Here is a 17,133-nt window from a genome sequence, read left to right on the forward strand (position 1 = left end):
ACACTGATGCTACTAAGTCATATACTGAGTGTTCAAGGATATTTTTTCTTTCAATTAGTTCTTTCTGGAAGTAATGTTAATAATTATATTTATATGGAATTTTGCAAAGCACATTCTATACCTCCTCTAATTGATACAACAAACAGAAATCAGACAATTTGAATATTATTGATCTTATTCTTTAGATGAAGAAACTGAGGCTCATTGACAATACATGATTTGCCCCAGGTCACATGCCCCAGGCAGAGCTACAAACCAGTGTTCTTTCCACTTCACAGGCCAACTATAACTTATTTGAAAATGCTACTTTTTTCGGGATATGTAGAATCATTTCTTAGTGTATGCCGCATATTCATTTCTATTATCACTCATCCAGAGAAAATGGAAACATACTTCAGAAGAGACATGAGGCTCCTGGATAAGGGTTTCGGTATAACAATGTTTTACAAACAGAAACTGGAAGCCTTCTTGCTGATTACTGTCCACTAGAAGTGAGCTGATGAATAACAGCCCAAAGCAAGTCTTCCAAGTCTGTGTTTAAAGATAATTTCCCTCATTTGATTATACATTTACACAGAGAGAGAAAAAGAGATATTTAATAGGTCTACATTTCCTTTTACATTTATGACTTTATATCACAGTCAAGATTTAACATATAGGGCAGCTAGGTGGTGTAGTGGATAAAGCACCGGCCTTGGAGTCAGGAGTACCTGGGTTCAAATCCAGTCTCAGACACTTAATAATTTACCTAGCTGTGTGGCCTTGGGCAAGCCACTTAACCCCATTTGCCTTGCAAAAACCTAAAAAAAAAAAGATTTAACATATAAAACCTATATCAGATTGTTCAGTGCATTGGGAAGGGGGAGGGAAGAAAGGGGTGGTAGAAAAATGTGGAACTCAAAGGCTTGCAAAAGGTGAATGTTGAAAACTATCTTTGCATGTAATTGAAAAAATAAAGGGAGGAAAAAAAACAACTTAAAATTTGTATTCTAATTATGTATTTATTTGTTTTTATTCTCACTATTAGCTACAAACCTCCTAAAGGCAAAGACATGTTTCATCTTTATATCTTTAATACTTAGCAAAGACCACTATCCACTTAAGAATGCTTCCTTGAATTGAATTTAATATACCCAAAGACCTTGGAAAAGTCTGTTCACTATCCTGGGTCTCTGCTTCCTCATCTGTAATTATGTAATTTCAATTAGACTACATCTACAGTCATTTCCTGATATAAATCCACATGTCTGTCCAGTGCTTGAGAGGTCTAAGCCTAATTTGTCTTTATTTTCCTGTGCAGCTGTTTTTCTACTTGTTCTTCTATTCCTCCATTTTTCTCCTCCCTCCCTCCCAAGCTCCTGGAAAGTTTAAGTACTTTGAAGGCAGCTAAAAGGTATCTGAGTCATATTTGAATTCAGGTCCTCTAGATTCCAGAGCTGGTGCTGTCCACTAGCACCATATGGGACAAGCAGCAATCACTAAATAGACACTGGTAGAATTGATCGTGGATCTACTGCATAAATTTAGATGCGGAAGACCCCCCCCCCCTTGCTTTAGAAAGAAGGGATCCTAAACTGGAAATGATGTGTTGATAGCCTACACTATTATCCACATGAAAGAACAAAGCTGCGAAACCTGCCATGTGGCTGTCACTTCACAGTATGTATAGTCTGTTCAGTGGCCAAAAGTTGATCTCCATCCTCTACACAGAGTAGTATGTTCCACAACTCTTTTTCCCATCATGAGATGTGAGAGTCCTTTGTTCAAAATGAGTCACCTCCCTGATAATGCCAGATATTGGCCAAGTTCATCTGCTTTCAGCTCCTGCTTATCTTTCAGGAGCCATCCCTATTAACTCTCACTGAAAAGACACATTATGGAGCTCGCCCCTTTCAATAATCCTGGTAGATAGGAAATTGAATATTGTCCTCATTTTCCAGCTGAGGGGAAGGGGAAAGAAAAAAACAGAAAAAAAAAGAGACAAACACAAAGTGAGAGTTAAAAAAAGGGAAGAGAGAGAAACAAAAAAGACAGAGACACAAAAAGACAGAAGGGAGAGAGAGAGAGAGACACAGAGACAGACGGAAACTTTAAGACAGTTACAAAGAGAGAAAGACAGAGAGGGGAGAGAAAAGAGAGAGGCAGAGAGAGGCAGAGATAGACAAAGAGATGGGAGAGGAAGAGGGAGAGGGAGAGGGAGAGAGAGAGAGAGAGAGAGAGAGAAAGAGATAATGTGGCATACTGGATAAAGAGGAGGCCTGGAATCAAGTTCCACCCTAACTTCTAATGACTTGGGCAACTCATTTAACCTCTGACAGCTCTACTGCATCTCTCTAAGCTGTCTAGAAAATGCCAACTTGCACCGGTTTGGGAAGTTTCCTAAACCACTGAAAACACAGTCTAATCCCTATCCAAATGAGGACAATGAGGCTAGCAAATGGTTAAGCCAAGTCTAGAATCAAGGACTTTTCTCTGTGCCTCTTCGTGCTGTTTATTGCTTTGCGTTCTTTTGCGCAGACCAAATGTATTTTCAACACATCCAACCTACACTCACTGGGTCTGGTATATATGACTTTATATGGAAATAAAATTTTAAAACATATATTATCACCATATATCTGTTATGTTCTCACTACTGGACTGTAAACTATCTATGGACAAGGACACCTCCTCCAGATCCAGGTTATTCGGAGGAAAGAGTTTGTCACTGATTTAGTACCAACCAAATAGCATAAATATTGGAGATTGCAAAAGGAAAGGAATCACTATCCTAGAAAATTAACGAGAGGGGTGGACTCAACAATGGAAAGGGAAGATTTGCTTAGAGACCCAAGAGCTAATCTCTTAGAACACTAGATTCAACACTGGCAGACTAATTCCACTCCATGATTCTACCTGGTAAGTGCTCCTGTTTAATGTTGGTCAGTAGATCATTTTTTTTTTTTTTTTTTAGGTTTTTACAAGGCAAATGGGGTTAAGTGGCTTGCCCAAGGCCACATGGCTAGGTAATTATTAAGTGTCTGAGACTGGATTTGAACCCAGGTACTCCTGACTTCAGGGCCGGTGCTTTATCCACTGTGCCACCTAACCTCCCCGTCAATAGATCATTCTTGTCAGGTATGGGAACATCTTAAGTCTGGTAAGAACAAATACCACAATTCTAGAGAAAGCAGAGATTCCCTTCACTTCAGATACCCTCACCTTCCTTTTAGAGCATGGTAACAAGATGATCTCATGTATTGAATTGGCTAGTCAGTCTTGGAATATCACACAGGCAAATCACAACAAAATTCTATCCTTAACAAATTCTGCCAGCCAAGGTTGCTTTATGTGAAAAAAAAACCAGTGCTGGAAATTGCACTGCCAGACTCCAACAGCCAGGAATAAGCAGAGGGGATGTCCAATGTCTCTGCAGTGACTTGGCAAATGAAAAGATGAGATTTGAACCCAGGAGAGAAGAGTGGGAGGTGTTTACATCTATCATCCCTTTCCTGCTAGGGCTGTAAAGTGTTGATTTGTTTTGGCAGATAGTATTAAAGTTGAGGTAGGAAGAGGTGATTAAAATGTTTGAGGTGGAGAGGTTGATGGGAGTATCTAGAGAACCACAATAAGATTGAATAATTCAGCTGTAAAAAGCTAGCAGTTAGCTCTGCTTCCCTTTCTCCCTCCCATCTACTGGATACAATGAACCACCTTTGTCCTTGAAACTGGACAATTATAGCAGGACTGAAGGATGACATTCCCTACAGGAAAATCCCTGGTAGAGAGTTCATGGTAATTAATAATATTCGCATAGAGCTTCAAGGCTTGCAAAAGAAACTCACATACATTACAGTATGTGACAAGGTGGGCTCAAAGTCAGGAAGACCTACATGGGCTTGAATTCCACATTAATCACTTACTGTGTGACTCTAGGCAAGTCATTTAACTTCCCTGGACCTCAATTTCTTCATCTATAAAAATGAGGGAGTTGGACTCAGTGACCTTTAAAATAAACCCCTCTCCCTCTAAGTCTGTTAATACTTTGATCTTATTTGATCCTCTCTGAGATATCCACTTACACTATGCCCATTTTAAAGATAAAGGAAATTGAGCTGGTAGGTGGGGCAATCAATCAGCCAGGCTATAGCAAAGTACTGATCCTTTTTATCATTAACTAGGATATTTAAAAATAACAAATAAACTAAAAACAGAAAACCTATATGTTGTGTTAGTAAAAAAATGCATACATCCTCCAACTCAGAATTATTATCTAATTCATAGCTATTATTACTTATTTATACCATGGCTTTCCTTCCTACCAGGTTAGTGGCTACTGAAACGGTGTTAAGCTGAAGAAAAAAGAACCTCAACTCAAGGAGAAAAGGATCAAGTCAGAGTAGGCATTTGGGAAACAACAAAAGAATTCAATAGTTACATCAAATATACAAATACCACAATAGAATTATCCAAGTCAGCATATACTAAAGTGAGGGTTTATACACTATGTGATACAAAAATTGAAGAGAACTGAGAAGTCACCCTGAAGGAACTACGGGATTTGACTTGGCAAAAAGGAGGAGGCAAGAAATAACATGAGCAAAGGCAATAAAAAACACATTGTCATATTTTGTCAGGGACTGAGGGCACCTGCTGACAGGAGGGTGGGCCTGTAGTATCTTCCTTGGATCTGATAACTGGCCCCTACTATAGGTTCCTAAAGAATAGTCTGAGAGAAGTGGGATTTTGAGACAATTGGATAAAAGAAAAATTGGAGGGTCCTAATTCCTCATACACAAAATGACTAATATGTGAACATGTTAAACATGGGTGCACATAAACAACTTTTATCAGACTCTTCACTGCTGAGGGTGGGGTAGAGATGAAAAGGGAGGGAGGTAGAAAAATGTACAACCTATGAATACACAGGGAAATGAATGTTCTCAATGATGTGGTTGGAAAAATCAAAAAAATAAAAAAAAAAGACTTGAAAGAAAAAAACAGAAGAGCCAGGGCAATGACTTAGGAACTCATTCTAGGTCTCCTTCTATCCACCAAATCTAATAATTGGCTAAATTTTCCAGTTGAATTATTTCAAGGTCACTACTTCTCCCATCTCATCTACAATGAATTCAGACTACCCACATCTGACCAAGCACTCTTCTTCAAGTAAAGATTTGTTCACAGAATGGTTTTGTTCAAATGTTGCCAATGGCTCCTAAGCTTGGCATTCAAGGTCTCTCAACCACTGGACTCCATTCCACTATCTCACCAAAATTATCCTTCAAATGTTTCATTATTCTTCTATAATTAATCATAATTACATGAACATATTACTCCCTACTTTTATTTGCTCACTGTGTCCCATGCTTTAGCATCCCCCCCCCATTTCCACCTTCTGAGATCATATCCCTATTTCAAGACCTTCTTTCTTCTAAGAACTTTCCCTAGATCTTTGTCTTATGAACTTTCGTAGCATTTAGTTTGTTTCCTCTCTTATGACCTTATAGAAATGGAGGATCGGAGCCAGAAAGAACATTTTACAGATGAAGAAACAGGGAAAACAAATCTGCAAAAAGGAAACAAATTGTCTAAGGTCAAAGGGTATCAAGAGTGACAGCTGAGATTCCCAGAATCACCACATCATAGAGCTAAGGGCTTAATCAAGATCATCTCCAACTCATGCCTCATCAATAATTCTCTCTACAACATCCCTAACAGTAGTAATACAGTCTTTGCTTACAAACTCACTACTCTTAAGGTTTCTGTTACCATTCCAGAGAGATCTGATTGTAATACAATTTTCTCCCTAAAGTCTTAAGCTTATATTTACCTCTCTGAAACTTTCAACTTTTGTTTCTGATTCTGTTTTCTGGGCCATGCAAAACATGGCCATAAAGAATGGGGGGGGAGGGCAGAGCATGAGGTTAAAGATTCCGTATTAGACTCCTCTAATGTACCACCTGTGCATGCTTGGTCAGGATGGTGAACTGTCTCAGATTTCAGTGGCCTTCCTCATCTTTAAAATGGTGGGCATCTAAGGTTCCTCTTATCTTTAATATTAAGAAATGCTTTTCCAAAAGAGGAAGAAAAACCCCTCTTCCTCAACACAGTCCTTAAAAAGACATGTGGATAGCATGACAGCTTCTCCTTAAAGCTAAATTCAATTTGATACAATAAACATTTTTTAAGTGTCTAAAATGTTGGCAGGCACTCTGCTAAGTAACTTCTAGGGACATAAAAAGAAGCAAAAAAGACGATCCCTGCCCTCAGGAAGCTAAAAATCTAATGAAGGAGGTTAACATGGAAACAAATATATACAAAGCAGGAAGATTAATAGGAAATAATTAAAAGAGGGAAAGCACGAGAATTAAGAAAAGTTAGGGAAGTTGGGATTTTTAGATGAGACTCCAAGGAAGTCAGGAATCAGAGTGGGGGTTGGGGGTGGGGGGTGGGGAGACAGCCAGAGAAAATGCCTGGAATAGAAAAACGGAGGGTCTCGATCATGGACCAGGGGTTACTATTTGGGAGTAAGATGTATGAAGCCAGACAAAAAGAGGCTAGGTTATAAAGACCTTGGAATGTCCACGGTCTGGCAACATCCCTGAGGTCTTCACCATTGTAGGCCCTCTTCAGAACATACTATCCAGTCACTAGGATTCAGTCAGTCATTTAACTGATCATAAACAAGCACTTAATAAACAAAAAGTTTACCAGTATCCTTCCCTGACATATATGAACTCATGCAGAGTGAAATGAGTGGAACGTTTATATATTAATTACAATGTAAAAACAAACAACTCTCAAAGCTTTAATATCAACAATAAACATGAAAGCCAATCGTAATTCCAGAGGCCTGATGGTGGACCTGGCTACTCCAACTCTTGAAGAAACAATGATAGCCTGGGGTACAAATGAGACAACTATCTTTTGAACATGGCCAATGACAGAATTTGTTTTGCTGACCTATAAAGATTTTTTATAGCAAATAAATGAGGTTCCTGGGAATGAACCATATTTTGGGAAGGGCATTGATTTTTTTTAATTAACTTTTTAAAAATAAACTTATTTTGCTCTCTTTCTTCTTAAATACTCTAGCCCCGATCAGTGGGAAGGACCTGTAACTGTAACAAATTATATATCAATGTTCCTAAGCACAATACTCATGAATAATATCAAGTATAGTGAGACCCTCACTTCACTAATTCTGGACAATATGCTTCTCTTAAGGTGGTCTATTACATATGTGTCTGTGTTATCTTTTTTTGGCTTCCAAACAACAAAGTTTAACTGAAAGGAGGTTGTTGTCCACTAAACCCATTTTTTTCAGATGAATGGTTAACTACTCATCTCTTATCCTGTAGTTATAAAGCTTAGTTAAGGACAGCTAGTTGGTGCAGCAGATCAGGGATAGGGAGCCTTTTTTTCTGCCAAGGGTCATTTGGATATTTATAACTTGATTCATAGTCTATATTTGGTCAAACATTTAATTAATTCACCCTTTAAAAAAACTACTAGATTTATTGAATTTCAAATACCCACTGTGGATGCCTTAGCAATGTCTGAACAATACTAGGAGATTCCCCACCCCTGTAGAAGATAAAGCACCAGCCCTGGAGTCAGGAGGACCAGGGTTCAAATCTGACCTTAGACATTTGACATTTACTAGTTGTGACCTTGGGCAAGTCACTTAACCCTGATTGCTTCACATTCAGGGTCATATCCAGTAGTTCTGATTCATCTCTGGTCACTGGATCCAGATGACTCTGCAGAAGAAGGTGAGGCTGGTCACTCAAATTCAGTTCAATTGCATGTCATGGCATCACTTCCCTGATGCCATGGTCTTCTTCAAGAAGGAAGGACAAACATCACAAGTTATACTAATTTATTAAACCAAAAATAAGTCTTTACCTATATTCCTATTAAATTTCAAACTACAAAGCAGTGTGGTGTAGAGTATGGCTTTAGAGTCAGGAAGGGAGTTCAAAAATTGCCTCAGTCACACACTGGCTATAAGACCCTAGATAAGTCACGTTGCCTCCAGACAACACTCACTCCAAAGCCGTAAGTTGAAGAGGTCTTGATCTGTACTGATAGGAAGAGTTCTTCACCAAGAGTTCCTTACACAAGATGGTCTGATTAGGGAAAAAAAAATTCAAACTAACATAGTCTAACTCCAAATCCAATGCTCTTTTCATAAGGCTTCTCATTTGGGTTCTGGGTTTTACTATAGTTATCTGTATCAGTTTTATCTCTTTGCGGATAAAGACTTCTATGCGCGATTAACACAAAAACCAAAAACAAAAATGGAGAATATCATAGTAATCCTGCAGGTAGAAACTCCCAGATTTCTTGTGAGGATCAAATGAGGTATTTGTAAAGTGCCAAGAGAGTCTTAAAGTACTATATAAATACTATCTGTTATTATTATTATTATTATAGACTATAAAGAACTTGATGACAATGGCTATCAGAGAGAAATGCATGGTGATTCCAAAGGTTTGAATACTGGGAACTAGGAGAATGATTGTAACAGAAAGGGTCCTGGTGAAAGGAATCAAAGATGAATATTCAGACTTACATATTCCATTTACAGTGTAGGTATCCTTCTGTCCACCCCACCCCCAACTATTCTGATGCTTTATCCCATGTTCTCAAAGGCTATTCTAAAAGAGCATGTGATCTGGCATGTCCTAGCAAGCTTAAAATGGTTGAAAATATTGGTGCAATGAAAATCTGGGTATCTATCATTAGAGATCCAACTTAGATGTTTAGAACTGGTTGTCACCAGTTAGAGTGAAGAGAGGGCACCCTTGATGAAATCAGTTATCTTGAAGTATCGAAGCAGGAAAATTGTAGATGACAATAACCAAATAGTAGTCCTATAGGTCCACAAATTAATCTATTTGCAGAGAAATCTAGGCTGGAAATTCAGATACTAGGTTCCCGAATAGAAAGAAATCAACGAGCCTACCGCAGGGGCTTTTAACCTTGTTTTGGGTCATGGAATACTGTTTTTTATAATGCATAAAATTCACAAAATGACGAAGGAAACCAGTTATGCAGAAATATAATTATCAAAAAATTTTAATGTCATGTTTTTTAATGTTTAATGCTCCGTGAGAAACCCTTGATTTAAAAGATAATATGTGAGTGAATGAGCACTAGGCGAGTAAGAGTGAGGAGAAATGGATAGATGACTGAGGAGTAAACAGTGGGAAGAAAAAGAATTATCAGAAAACTAAAGGAATGATGAGAGAGGAGAGGAGAATCAGATGATACACTACAAAGAGAGGAAATGTTTCATGAATGTTGATAATCAGCATCAGAAAAAAATCAGAAAGACTATCTAACACATAACCACAATCAATTCCTCACATGTATTTATGCTGATGCTACTTGCCCGGTATTAGAAAAATGAACATGATGCATTCAAAAAGAAGTCATGTTTAACTCGTGCCAACGCCCAATAGCTCATAGTCCACAGAATTGGCTTATAAGCATGAAATGTACCTGGGATTTTGGAAAACAGCACCTGGGAGGAAATTATCATTTCTTGCATAAAGTATCAACCTTCTTGATCCTGAGGCAGAAAGAAAAATTGAACAAGATCTTCATAAGCATCTCTCTCTATTTCTGCAAACAGACACAGTCAAGGAAATTTCCACCTATCTTTCTATATTGTCACCTGATATTCAATTAACTTGAAAATTTTTCTTGGATGATTTCACTGAGCTGGCACTTTAAAGGAATATAACTTTAAAGCTACTTTCTCCAGAATCTCATGTCCCTAACACTAATGGGATTATGCTTTCTTGCCATCTCTTTCCCTCAATCAAATCTCCTTCTCTAGATGTTCCCATTCATTTCTCTAATGTGTGGGAGTTCTGGACTATCAGATGAAAGGGACTTCAAATAAAATGGAGACTAAATAAGGGAAACCGAAAATAATACTTCACTAGAGCCCAAAGAGAGAAATATTAAAAACTGGGGATGGGTAGTATATTTCTATGTCTATGATATTTCACTTTGCTCTAGGGAAAGGTGAAATGGTGATGTAGAATGTATTTTATTGTTTATTCTTGAAAATGACAAAGAATAAAAGCAAAGCCAATGGAATAAGCAGTATTCTGCTAATGTAAAAAGGAGGCACTAATAAGAAAATGTTGAGGGAGAAGAAGACTGCCTTGCAAAGTAAACCAAAAAGATTTACCTATCTAAGTTGAAGTTCATAAGTTTTCATTTACTCATTATTCCCACCCTTCAATGTAACTTTCATAGAATCATTAGAATCAATCCTGGTCAGGCTTCCTGGTAACAAGGCTACTTTATTGATATACCACCTTTGTACATGTCATTCTATTGGTTGAAATGCTGGTCACACAATCAGGAAGACATAAGTTCTAATTTGACCTCTAACATGTAATAAGTAGTATACCAGGGTAGTGTGACTTTAGGCAAAGTATTCAACTTCCCATATTCTAGACAATTGTCTACTTTAAGCTGTAAAGCAAGACCCCCAAAATAAGGAAATAGATTCATAGATGAATTTTTTTGAAAAAGACTTCTGCAACTTTTGTTGAATCTACCAGGATCAATTCATAGCCCAAATTCATATGCACATAATGGTTGGCCAATCTCTACCACTACATAATTGCAACATTGCTATTAGGCAATTGTAAGAGAGGTCCAAAGCCATGCATATGGTCATATGTGTAAGAATGGTAAGAGTACCACCAGAACTATAAAACTCAATAAGAAACAGTGACAGAAGCAGAGGACTGAAGAAGAACCTTGGGGCAGAAAAGATACAGGACTGTTGAACCTGGCCAACATGGAGTCATCCAAGAATTAGTGGAGCAAAAGTCACTCAACTTTACCACAACTCCAGATGAAATGAGCTTGAAAGGCATGACAAATTAAGGCCATGAATAAAATTTCTCAAGGGTCAGTGTGGGGTGGGGAATGGGAAAAGGGGATAAAGCTCTTCCCCCCTTGGGTGTAAGCCAGAGACAAATTGAATACCATTTCCTCTCCCTTACAAGAATTCCAAGCTTCCTTTAAAGTTCAGTTTAGGGATTACCTCTGAGAAAAAGGTCTTTCTCCACATGTCCATTAATTATTGCTTCTCTCCCAATATGAATAGAAATTATCGTGTGTGTGTGTGTGTGTGTGTGTGTGCATGTGTGTGTTTATTTTTTGCATGTGTTCCAAGTGGTTTCCATCACCTCAACAAAGATGTTCTTTGAGAACAAGGGCTACCTTCCTTTTTTATCTTTTCATTACCATACATAACACAATGACTGGCATCATAATAGGCACTCAATAAATGGTTGCTGAACTGAACTGAACTTCCACCAAGATCAGGATTCTCTCCCTATTCTCTGGTCTGAATCTGACTTCCCTGATAAGTCTGAGAAGAAACAGCACAGACACCAAGACTTTCAGCCTTGGTATATCACTCAAAGTGGGAATGGTTTCAAACTCAGAAGTGAGAAGAGGTAAAAGAGTAGACTGATAAGAGGAGAAGCAAAGAAGAAAAATGAGGGGAAGGGAAAAAACATCCTTATGGTATACAAGAGAAGCGTGAACTAAACCAGCACATACAAGAAAAGACAGAGACAAAGGGAGTATCCTATTAGATACATAGCAATCTTAATTCATAATATTCAGAAACAGGCAAAATATGTCTTTATAATTAAATGTTGAAAACTGACAGTATTGTCAAATTTTAAGAATTTTTAATCTATAGTTCAATAATTTATTATTGCAATAGAGTTAGCACCATACAATCAAAAAGGGGGGGTGCTGAATGGTGAAATTGCAGTTTTATCTCAAGGCAATTCATTTTAATCAGTAGTTTCACTGCCTGTATCTTAATCCTATTGCTTTATTTTTTCATTGTTTATTTTTTTTTTTGCCATTTTCTATTAGCCTGCTCCCTCACCCTGAGAAACCACCCCTCTCCCCACCCTTTTCTGCTCTGCAGCATCTCAAATACACTTCTCTATTCCTTTAGTTTCTCACGCCTCAAGGATAACAAGGGGCTTCTGAAGAACTGACATGAAGTTGAAAGAGAAGGAAAAATTCGTCAGGGATTCCTGTCCCCACAGCCTAAGGGTCCCTGCCTTCAGGAACAGTTCAAGATGCATTGTTGCTGCTTCCGAAGGTTTCCCGAGTGTTCCAGGATTGACTGAGCCACACAAGCAAATTGCCCAGACCCTGCGCTTGTGACAGCAGCATCTGAGAGAGGTGTCCGACACACAAAGATGCAAGCCAGATGCCCAGCTTCTCAGGAAAGGTGACTGAAAAGAGTCCATCACCCACTTTCCTGACTAGAGACCCCCTTCCAGGACCAAACTGGGGGGGGGGGGAGTCTGAAGACACTTTTGAGGAGGTTCTCGAACCCAAATGGTTCTTCTACAAATTGATTTCACCGGCAAAGTATTCATCCCAAAGCCAAGGATCCATATTTTTTGCTGGAATATAATCAGATAAGCAAGGAAGACCGGTGCAACACATAACTGTCATTTAGCATGGCGAGCCAAATCCAAACTGAAAAATGGTAAGAAGGCATGAATAAGCATTCATGAAAAGAGACACAATTCTACAGCATGTGGCTCCTCTACTCTTCCAAAAACTGGCTCAAAAAGGATCTCGTTCCTTCGTAGAGGTTCAAGACGAGAAAGCAATATTAATATTCACATTAAATTAATATTAAATAGTAAATTAATGTTAAATGGGAGATCAGAAAAAAAATTTAGTTGTAATAATTTCCCCCGACACAAAGAGAACCGGTAAAATAGCTCTTGCTAAATAAAAACAGTCCTATTTCCTACATACTATCCCAGCTGCTTCTATTCCTGAAGGGTCCTTTTTGACAGATTTGAATTGCTTTAAACAAAAACTTAAGCCGCTAAGGAAACAACACGTGCTTGTCACGCTACACAGCCAAAGAAACATAAAATCCTCATCTTTCTGCAGTGCCAGGTAAAAGAGGCTCCGCTCAGAGCAGACGGAGTCCAGTGATGTCAAGGAGGCTCCGAGGTTCAGACAGCTATTTATTTAGACACTGATCCTTCTAGTAAAGTATATAAAGACCGTTCTTCCTCCGTCTCTCCCTCGCAATAGCTATTGATACGGGTATGGATGTGTCTATCTAGGGGGAGCGAGAGAGTCTTTACTCCGTTACAAGGAGGCAGCTTGACAGACAGGTATTGGATCGCAGTCCGCATGTCCGCCCGGACCAGGCCGGTTCCCCCCGGGGCCGGGGAAGGGGACGCGGCGCCGCGTGCCAGCTCGCCCCTGTGTCCCGGGGTGAGGGGCCGGCCGGGCCGGGGCTCCCGGCACACGCGCGCACGCGCACCTGCGTGCACCCGAGAAGCCTCGCGCCTCCGCCTCGGGAGGGGGCCCGCGGGAGCCCCTGCCCCAGCTCGCCCCCCCCCCGCGGCGGGCAGGTGGGCAGAGGCGCGCCGCTGCCCCCGTGCCCGGCCGCCGCAGAGGCGCGCACACGCGCGCGCGCTGGCACTCACTCACACTGGCATCCCGCCCACTGGCTCTCTCACTCACTCACACAGGAGGCAGCAGCATCATCTCCATGGTGGCTCCCGCGGGGCTTCACAAGGCAGGCGGCGCGCTCGCCCCGCCCGCACCATTCCAGCCTCGAACGCCGGCACTCTGGGGCCATCCGCGCGGGCGGCGGCGGCGGCGGCGGGCTGGGCGGGCCGGGGGCCGCGGCGGGACCCGCGCCGGGCTGGCCGGCTGGGCGCCTCTCGCAGCCCGCCCCGTCTCCGCCGCTCCTCTGCTCCCCTCCCGGGTCTGGGGCGCCCGCTGCCCGGCGCGCGCCGCTGCCGCCCCTGGAGCCGCCGCCGCCGCCGCCGCCGCCGCCGCCGAGACGGGCTGGTTCTGCCCACTTCCGGGTTCAGGCTGGGCCGACGCCGACGGCTGGTGACGGGCGCTGATGCAAGCCTCGGAGCGGCAGGAGAGGGCCCTCCCCCCGCGCCGCCTCTTCCTCCGCGCCGCGGCCGCGGCGGCTGGGGAGGGCCGCGGGGTCCCGGCCGGCGGGGGCCGGCCCAGCCGCCCTCTCAGGGGCTGATGCAACGGCCGCCCCGCCCCCCGCGCGACGTCATCCCTCGGGGGAGGAGACGGGGGGAGGGGCAGACCCGGCCGAGTCCCCGGGCTGAGGCGGGAAAGGCGCCCCCCCGGCGGCAGAGCCGGGCCCGGGACGCCCGCGCTGGCCCGCGGAGTGAGCCGGCCCGGGATCCCCCGGGCCGTGCCAAGGAGCTGGGGCCGAAGGAGCGAAGCCCAGGCAGCGGCGGCGTCGCGAGGCAAAGGCGGGCTCCGACTGCAGCCCCCGGAGGGGCGCACGGGCCGGGCAGCGCCAGCACGCGCCTGGGGTCGGCTGGGAAGGCGCTCCCGTGGCCGCGGCGTAATGCGGGGCAAGGATTCCGGAGATCGTCTTCTTTAAATGGATCTTGAATTTTACAATTCCCCCCCCATCTCGTTGCCCTCCCCCACAGAAGGCAGTCTGAGAGTCTTTACATTGTTTACATATCGAAATATTAAGACATATCTCCACAAAACACATTGTTCCCAATCTTCTTCCGAATACATGAGGAAGATTAATTCCTATTCTTCCTTTTATTATTATTATTATATTTTATTATTATTATTAATTCAACATGCCCCCCACAAGCAGCATTTCCACATTCACAGTACTACAGAAAAATGATTTGCACAGGAAAAAAGATCATATTGTATATAAATCTGCAAATCTCCATTATGTATACAGTACTACAGAAAAAAGATGATTGCACAGAAAAAAAATGATTGTATACAAATCCACAAATCTCCCAGACTGTTCCTAATACTTAGGGGTTGGAAACACAAAATTTCTCCATATATACAATGTTGTTTCCATGTAAATAAATATAAAGAGATTTACCATTCCACAGGATTCATAATGGCTTTTTAGATGGTAATTAATAGTTGATAGTTTAAAAAAAATCACAATTTGGTTTAGCTAATAGTGGTCCTACAAATGGTTGGTGCCTATTTAAAAATAACAATGAAAATAATTGCCTCTTAGACTTCTTAACTAAAAAGTGGCTTTGCACGAGCAATATTTATATTTAAGATCTCTCTCTCTCTCTCTCTCTCTCTCTCTCTCTCTCTCTCTCTCTCTCTCTCTCTCTCTCTCTCTCATTCCCCTATTAAAAGCCCATGAGTTGAACAAAGAAACTAGACCTTTCTGATTCGGGGCTATTCTAGTCAGTTTTAAAATGTTTTACTCAACAGCAAATTGAAAAAAAGCAGGAATTTTTTTAAATGTTCAACATGAGTTTTATTACATGAATTTTCTTGTTTTGAAAAAATGTTTAGGGGTTATAAAATTATTCCTATTTTGTAGAATAGATAATTTTAAATATTTTAGGTAATATTAGCTAGAAAACAATAGTAAAAATATGTATTTTTTTAGGTTTTTGCAAAGCAAATGGGGTTATGTGGCTTGCCCAAGGCCACACAGCTACATAATTATTAAGTGTCTGAGACCGGACTTGAACCCAGGTACTCCTGACTCCAGGGCCGGTGCTTTATCCACTGCGCCACCTAGCCTCCCCAAAAATATGTATTGTATATAATTACACAGAACTGGATACCTTTCAAAATACAGGAGGCTGGAAGGAGATATTTACATGTATATGTATGTGTATGCGTAGTATGTGTGATTGTGTATGTGTATGCATGTGTGTATGTATACTACTGTTTTTCACAAGTAATTTAGAAATACATTAAAGTTCCCCTTCATTATTGATTAAACTTCTATGTGCTCTCATATAATCAAGCTATCAGGTCTCTATTTTCTTTTCCATTAAAATTTATTTTTACTTTTTAAAGATGCATTTGAAAAATAAAATTTTGCAAAATTAGAAGAAAGTTATTTCAAACAATCAGAAAGCCATACAAATATCTGAAAGGTAAGGGAAACCCACAAAATCTCTCTCAGGAAAAAAAATCAAACAATAACTCACAAAACTGTGGAGTCACTTTTACCAGATTTCTTGGGGGTTAAATATGTGCTGGGTTGCTTTATTTTGGAAATGGCTCCATCATTTCTAAAAACAAGTTCTTGACATCACTATAACATTGCCCTTAGGGAAAGCCAGTCCTTCTCCCATAAATTCAGCAGAGGGAGCTATCTACCAAATCACTGATTCATACTCTTACTATGGAGCAGTCATAATAGTACTAGTAGATCTTACAAATCCCTAGAATTTTAGGTTTTTAATCAGGAAATGTGTTTAATTAATTAATAATAATAATAATAAATATTTATAAATAAATATTTTAAAATAAATATTGCTTTTTATTTTTAACAAAGTTGAAAGAACTCATTTATAGATTTACTAATAAAATGTATACTAGTATTCATTTTAATTAACAAATGCTGTTCTCTGATTTCTGGATAAATTTATCAGTCTCCTGAGTTATCAATAACTAAGTTCTTATTAATTATGTTTTTGTACTTAAATTATTTATATATATATATATATAAATATGCACACATACTCATATATATATATATATATATATATATATATATATGTAAAATGCTCTATCTGTATGTACAAAAAAACCTAATTTCTGGTTTTCTTTTATACCCACCTGAGAGGCCGCTTTCTCAAAACCATCAGGATTCAAGGAAGGCATAATGTGGATGCGAGTATTGTGGATTAAGTTGATAATTGTCTCATTTCCTTTCTGGTATTCATTGCACAAGTACTGAGCCAAGAAGATGAGCAATTCCCGGCCAACAGCCTCATTACCATGCATATTCCCAATATATTTGAATTCAGGCTCACCTAAAAGGACAAAGGTGTATATGAATATTATGAATTCATACATTTATATGCCCGTTTTGTTTCTTAGGATAATAAGGCTCAGATTTGCCCAGGATTACCCCAAACTAATTATTATGATCATGAGGAGTCAAACCCAAGTCTTCTTAACTACAGTCACAACACTCTATTTATTTACTATATCACGCTGTCTCTCAAGACAAGTATTAGAACAAAAATTTCTCCCTGGTCTTGTACTTTCTTACTTTTTCCATTCCCAAGCCTGATGACAGGACTACAGTAATCAATCTCCTAT

General features: G+C 40.4%; 2 protein-coding genes across 2 annotated transcripts in view; both read right to left on the bottom strand.

Annotated features, from left to right (window-relative positions):
• Positions 1-13,622, bottom strand: part of LOC141517720 (kelch-like protein 2) — a 139,329-nt gene extending 125,707 nt beyond the window's left edge. The window contains 1 exon segment of the mRNA XM_074229014.1: positions 13,553-13,622. Within this exon segment, the coding sequence (XP_074085115.1) occupies positions 13,553-13,578 (26 nt within the window). The 5' untranslated portion in view covers positions 13,579-13,622.
• A 1,375-nt stretch (positions 13,623-14,997) lies between these two features.
• LOC141519170 (carboxypeptidase E-like) overlaps positions 14,998-17,133 on the bottom strand; it is an 87,314-nt gene continuing 85,178 nt past the window's right edge. The window contains exons 2-3 of the mRNA XM_074231564.1: positions 16,645-16,841; positions 14,998-15,030 (exon numbers count right to left, since the gene is read on the bottom strand). Of these exons, the coding sequence (XP_074087665.1) occupies positions 14,998-15,030; positions 16,645-16,841 (230 nt within the window). The remainder of the gene's footprint in view (positions 15,031-16,644; positions 16,842-17,133) is intronic.

The sequence above is a fragment of the Macrotis lagotis genome, chromosome 3, assembly GCF_037893015.1.
Source record: "Macrotis lagotis isolate mMagLag1 chromosome 3, bilby.v1.9.chrom.fasta, whole genome shotgun sequence".
Taxonomy (NCBI): Eukaryota; Metazoa; Chordata; class Mammalia; order Peramelemorphia; family Peramelidae; genus Macrotis; species Macrotis lagotis.